At 35.4% G+C, this 6,835-nt stretch overlaps 1 protein-coding gene across 1 annotated transcript in view; it reads right to left on the bottom strand.

The window, feature by feature from the left end:
* The window catches only part of LOC106109644, a 70,454-nt gene that overhangs the window by 4,591 nt on the left and 59,028 nt on the right, over positions 1–6,835 (bottom strand). The window contains exon 8 of the mRNA XM_013291228.1: positions 6–100. Within this exon, the coding sequence (XP_013146682.1) occupies positions 6–100 (95 nt within the window). The remainder of the gene's footprint in view (positions 1–5; positions 101–6,835) is intronic.

Below are 6,835 nucleotides of genomic sequence, written 5' to 3'. Positions count from 1 at the left end.
GGCACATCGGACACAATTTGATGAGCTCCGACTCGGCTAGCAATGGTGCGCCCACGCCTGACGATGATGCCGCTGCCTCGCATGACAAATCGCCGTGCCACTGCAATGATACACATCGAGTTAAGATTGAAATACACAAGCCAGTAAAATGGGTAATAGCTGGCATGCCAGCTAGCAGCTCAACATGTTGAATGACGCCGACACCATTGTATCATAAATGTTTGTTCTGATCCGATAATACTTCGAAGCCTTTACAAATGTTAAATTTTAATAGCCAAAGTTAATCCTATACACATACATATTTCCACTGAGAAAAGCTAATGTCGTAGTTGCTCAATGTGTATAAAAGCAATAAGTACTTAAACAGATAGGACAAATTATTTTGAAAGACATATTAAATTATCTATACTATTATAATAAAGCGTAAACACACACTGTTTTGTTGCCTAAGATGTCAGCAATTACAGCATATGTTTGAATAATTATTTTTTTTAATAAAAAGCCCTACACTTACGTCACGCTTTAGGCTATACATTTTCACGCCATTAAACTTAGCAGGTAAATATTCTGGATAAAAACCCTAATGTGGGAAAGAGACCAAAAGTTGTTTCCAACATCAAGGAAGCAAGGTAGTAACGGTTTGTCATCATGTCATGTCATTTTGACATTTGCAATTGATAATTTGACACATGTAAACAATAAAACATTTTTTTCATAATTTTATGCGGATGAAGTCGCAAAGGAACAGCTAGTTATATATATTTAAATAAAATAAATCTATAAAGAACTAAACAAGCCTTGCTAGGCTATAATTAAGGTTAAAGGTTAATTGTTTTACAATAAAGATAATGTCGGCAATGATTATTATCACAACAAATCTTTACAAGTTATTACGTTAATACGCGTGACTGCTGATAGAGGTTAGGAATCGTGATGACCTAACACTAAGATCTGGAAATAAATCGATTCATTCTACAGAAACTGTACAACGTCATTGTATCGTCAACGTTAGACAAATGTTAACACTCTCAGTGCCACCAACTCGCCGGGTTTTTTCGTAATGAAAACTGTATGGCATTTAACGTGTTAATCTTTGTAGTCGGGACGATATTTGAATAGAAGTTTGAGTATAAAATAATTCGAATATAAATTTACTAGATCTATGAAAGAACGGCCCTATAATGTTAACGTAGAAGGGGATGCAAAGGAAAGGAAAACGTTCTCTCTCTATGCGTCCCCGTCTCCGTCAATTAAAGGTAGGCATCTTCAATTATGGATGTCTAAGGACTCGGTCGCTTCCTTATTTCATTGCTTCAGCGTCTTTGCTCTAACATCCTGCATGGCAACAGACATGTATGCTTCTTAATTAAAAAACTAGAAACATGTTTAACATATGATAGAAACTATAATTCCTTCACAAACAAGTATAAAATATGTCGGTAAATACACGGAACTTGTACGTGTGGAGGCAAGTAGTAGAATGAAGCATGTTTGTTTAGACTGGGAGACATCGCCGGAGGCCGCGAGCAAACACTTGAATATACTTCGATGACATGCACGTTAACATTTAAATGGATTCATTTATACTAATATTAAGATAATAATATGTATCGTTAACCTGATTTCGACAAAATTATGTCGACTAAAGTATATTTGTGTCTATTTTTAACCGACTTCCCAAAAGAAAGAGGTACTAAATTCGTCTGTATGTTTTTATGTGTGTTACGGAATAACTACGCCCCTGAATGACCGATTTTGAAAATTCTACTTTTCTTCTTAGTCTTCTTAGTCTTACTAATATGAATGCGAAAGTTAGATAAATGTTTCGTAGAAGATATCTCCAGCGGTTCAATAAATCTCGATAAAAATTGGCACAGACATAGAATATAGTCTTGAAGAATACATAGGCTACTTACTAAGTTTTTTTAAATACCGCGCGGACGATGTAGTCCGCAAAAGCTTGTCATTTCTATATTTAGCAGGTTCCGACAACTAGAGAAGGTTTGGGCTCTTGCAAATTAATTAAAGTATAAACTACATTGAGTTAGTTGCGTACAAATATCCTTGCAAAGTAAACTATTGTTTCAAGTCTAGAGTTAGGAAAGTCCGACAAGCGACCGTAAATAACTCGCATTGTTTTAGCTAATTGAATAGCAGCCACCAAAGTTATTGTTAACAACGAACCCAACAACTCTCTTTACCGCAAAGTTTTCCCTTCTATTGTGTATGTCACGGGTAAATCGCGTACGCTGTATATTTGCAATTAACCCATGTAATTAACAAAACAAATTGCTTTGAAAGAACGACATTTTATTGCTTGCACTATTGTCAGATGCCTGAGAGACAACCAATGCGCTTTTCTTCACCTTTACAGTGTGTCAAAATGTTACACTTTCTGAATGAATTCTATCCATATGCAATTTGCCGAGTTTTTACGATTTATCAAGTTAAATTACAAAGGGTCCGCTTTCGCAATTTACCGGTGACACGACGACATTCAAATAATGAAATTCTCATAGTCACTTCGAAAGTTCATTATAACTTCTCATGTAGCGCTGTTGGGCGACTGCCCAAGGCGCTAGACAATAAAGAGTGTCAGTCCTCCTAAGGTATGGTAAAATGGGCGCGGTAGAAACATCGTCCAGGGCGCTAATAAGGCTGAAACCGGTACTGATTTTTCAACTAATGTAACACAAGGTTTATTCAGAAGCATACCATTATGCATAAATTTGAAATTAAATACATATTTATAAAACCTAGTATAAATAAGTTATTCTAAATGTATTAAATACTGTATATATTTAGATAAATTCATGTACGATTCGATGCAAATTGTGCGTAATAATTTGATGTTTCAAGGCAAGACATCGCACGCCTAGATTTTAAGCCAAAGTAAATATTATTGCATATTAAATATTATATTTAACATTTAGATAACGACTAAAACAACGTGAAAACTTTAAAGAAAATAACAAAATTGCGAATTTGCATTGTTTACGTGGGAATTATCTCCATACATTTCATTGGATGAACGTTACATTTGTTAACTATAAAAATATTACAAACCAATCAAACAATACAGATACAAACTAACTAGAAGTTTCCTTCCGCTGGCTTTGTCACTTTCTCTAATGTCAAATCACTACTAAATGTAAATAAATCAAGTTACCTTGTACTACACAGAAGGGATGTTATTGAAACAGTATCCAAATAGGATATCGTGGAACGGAATTAAGCGTCAACGGTTCCGTATAATTCTAACAGCAATCATACAGCCAAATAACGCCATACACCAAATTCCATTAAAATATTAACTTCTAGCGGATTTAAGCGGCTTACCAAAGTGTTTAAAATTTCTTCCAATATAACGATACTATGGTTACTACCAGACCTTTAGTGTATTTTCCTACTTACTATTATACTATTTAATCTACACTAAGGGGTATCCTTAGTGACCTTAACGACTTGAAGTGCGACTGTATCGAAGTATATTGCTTCAATGGATTTAAAATTCATCTTAGACTTATAGTTAGAAAGTCTAGATTCCTAAGTAAGGTAATGATAGTAAAAAGCAATTCATCGTGGTTATAGATAAGCTATCGGCCGTGACAAAGAATCACGGTTATCTTGATAAATGATAAGGCATGTCACGTTTCTATTTAATACTAAATACTTTACTACTTATTACGTTTTAGAGTGCAATAATAAGAAATGCCTTAACTGTCGTAAGTCTTGTGTTATAGCTTTTGCCCGCGACTCCGTCCGCGTGTAATTAAAAAAAGTAAGTAGCCTATGTGTTCTTACAGACCTCGCGCTATGTCTTTGACAAATTTCATCGACATCCGTTGAGCTGTTTAGGCTACAACCTCTATCAAACATCCATCCATCTAAACTTCGCATTTATAGTAATAGTAAGAAGTAAGATTATTTTCCTTATAAAGGATAACAACATTGTCATATTTCGGACAGAAGAAAAATTCAATTTAGATGAATATAGATGGCATGACAATAAAGAAATCATGAAGAGAACGGAAAATATATTCAGATATGCTAATAGATATATATCCAAGAGCAGCACATACTGTGCTGACCCTGCCTAGGGACAAGGGCAAGCTGATAAATAGAACGGGAAAAAATGTGCTCAACATTAAAAGAACATTAAAAGAAAAGATAACCTCTGTCTAGTTTGATCTGGAAAAAAGTATTTATTTGTCTTCGTATAATAACGCTTAACAACCATTATCACGGTCGTAGGATCGTGAACTTGTTTGCGTAGTTTAATTGTGTTTGTTCGGCTCGTTGCCACGCAAACACGAATCTAATGCCTCAATTTCATTCCGGTAATGTTCGAGGTTGTATGAAGGATAAAATGTACATTATGTCATGTTTAGTGATGTATTATGCTATTCCCAAATTACGGCGAACCGGGATACAACTAGCTTCAAAGAATAATTGTATTGTGAGACGTCTAAGTCTAGAGTCTACTCTAACACAACACTCTTGACCTAACCTAGTCATGTCAAATGGAGAGCGTGGTAGAAATATCGCTCAAGCAGTAGTAAGGCTAGAATCGGTACTGTCAACTGGCATAGTGCTGAAAAGCGCTCGCCAGCTTACCACGAGTCACTATAAACTTTGAATTGTTTAATACTTGTCTATACACAGTTTGGGAAGTCCGTAAAAGAAAAATAATTCTCGTCCTGATGACGCATTTGATGTTCTTCTGTTTACTTAATGGAGTTGGATTGAAATTTAGTTTACATGTTTGTTGTCCCACAATCAATGTAAAAGTACAGATAACAAAAAAACATCATTAGTAAAACAATTAGTTAATTGCCCGCTCCATTACAGGTAGCAAGGTTAACGTATAAAAGTGTAATTACTTTTTGTGTCGTGCTACCATTACAACGCAGAAAACTCACGAATTCAATTTAAACAATTTGATAAGGTAAATGTTAATAATTAGTATTACTCCGTATTACTGACACTCAGAGTCGATCAAGCGCTGTTTAACGCCTGAGAGCGGACGCACACCACTAATCTATCGCACAACTATTGTGCGATAGTCGATTGTTTCGCAGCCAATTCAACTTTAGATGCACAGCTAAAATTGTGTTTGTCCACACCTCTGTATATGCTCATAGGAATCAAAATGCGACAGCTGTGCGATAATTTATTCAAAGGTATGCGCTTAGCGTCAATTTTTCGTATCAGTAACATGGCGTTTGAACTATCAGGAGGAAAGATCCGGCATTCGATCTAACATAATTAACGATTGTGTATTGTAACGTGTGCACTGTATTTGTGTAATGTGTACTTGTGTATTGTGTACAGTGTGTATGTAGGGCGGAATGCCGGGAGGCATTTGAGCTAGTGTCACTCGAATTCAGGAGCCCTGCGCGGCTATTGTTCCGCCTCGACCCAGTTGCACCGGCACAGTTCACCAAAGCACACTAGGGTTGACACGTTGAATAAAACATCAGGACAAGGATATTGAAAAGTTAACAAAAAATTAAAATACTTTTTTGTTTGAGATAAGGGAGGGTAACAACCAAATGAATGGTGATAAAATTAACATGGCATATTCTATCATCGAAAGAAAATAAATATTTCACATAAAATATGATTACTCTATTTAAATACAATTCCTTTTTAAATAAGCAATAAAGTCATTACCGCTTCACTCAAGTTTTAAATCAATATTTATCATGCGCTTCACGCAATAACGTAGTTTTCCATTGGCTAGAGATCTAGCAAAAACAATCAAGGTTGAAAAGTAAAAATAAATGTTTAGTTAAATGAGAATACTTAGCAACAGGACATAACATTCAATGGTCTTGAATAAAATCGAGAATTAGAAAACATTTTCGAAAATCATACAAGTATTGGACAGATAGATGTATGTTACAAGTGTAGAGGATAGTGTGGAAGAATACATAGACTACTTGCTTATCCTTTTTTAATTCGACGCGGACGAAGTCACGGGCGGAAGTTAGTATGGTAATAGTTGGCAGCCCTAATTTCAAGGCCTCCGTTGTTGTGCTATCCGAATAGAGTGCACTTTCCATATACACTACAGAGAACACAAAAGAGCACAGAGTAGCTACAGATAACAGACAGTAGACAGATGTAGATACATTTCTTTTCTTTGTGCTGGTCCGGCGACCTTTGCTTACTTTGCACAATAGATGGGGGAAACTTGCATACGGAACCCAGAAATTTATTTGTACCATTTAGTTTCTGTTTTCATTGTCGAGATATTATACACTACCTAGTTCTTTCAAGATACGCGGAATCTTACGTCCTACTAATGTTCTTAATAAATGTGAATGTTCATATGGATGGGTGTTTGTTAGAGTTTGTAGCCTAAATAGCTTAACAGAAGGAAGTCTGGAAGAACACATAAGCTACTTTTGATCCCAGAAATAGTTATGGTTCACGTGGGATGCGTTTATTTTTAATGTTTACTCTATAATTCTGCAACGGATCAACATTTGTTATTGAAATTTGGCACAGTTAAAAACTAAGTCTGGAGTAACACGTGGAATACGGATTTTCTACAAAAATGTCAGATTCCCGAAGTACACTGTAGTTTTTTGTTTAACAATTTTTTGTTCGTTTGTTTTGTAAAACAGCTAGTACTAGCATATTTGTCTATAGTAGAAAATGTTTATATTGGTAAACTCACGTTATATTTATATTATATAAATTTGAATTGTACCACTTAATTAACATTGCTTTGGAAGTAAGAGATTCCAAAGCGAGTCGATGTAAACACAATCGTAATAAATTACGGTCAGCGGCGGGCTATTTCGGGAGTACCGCTTTGTGACCT

Source organism: Papilio polytes, unplaced genomic scaffold (assembly GCF_000836215.1).
Source record: "Papilio polytes unplaced genomic scaffold, Ppol_1.0 DF821067.1, whole genome shotgun sequence".
Taxonomy (NCBI): Eukaryota; Metazoa; Arthropoda; class Insecta; order Lepidoptera; family Papilionidae; genus Papilio; species Papilio polytes.
Note: the sequence above shows the minus strand (reverse complement) of the source record. Positions and strands in the feature narration are given on the sequence as shown.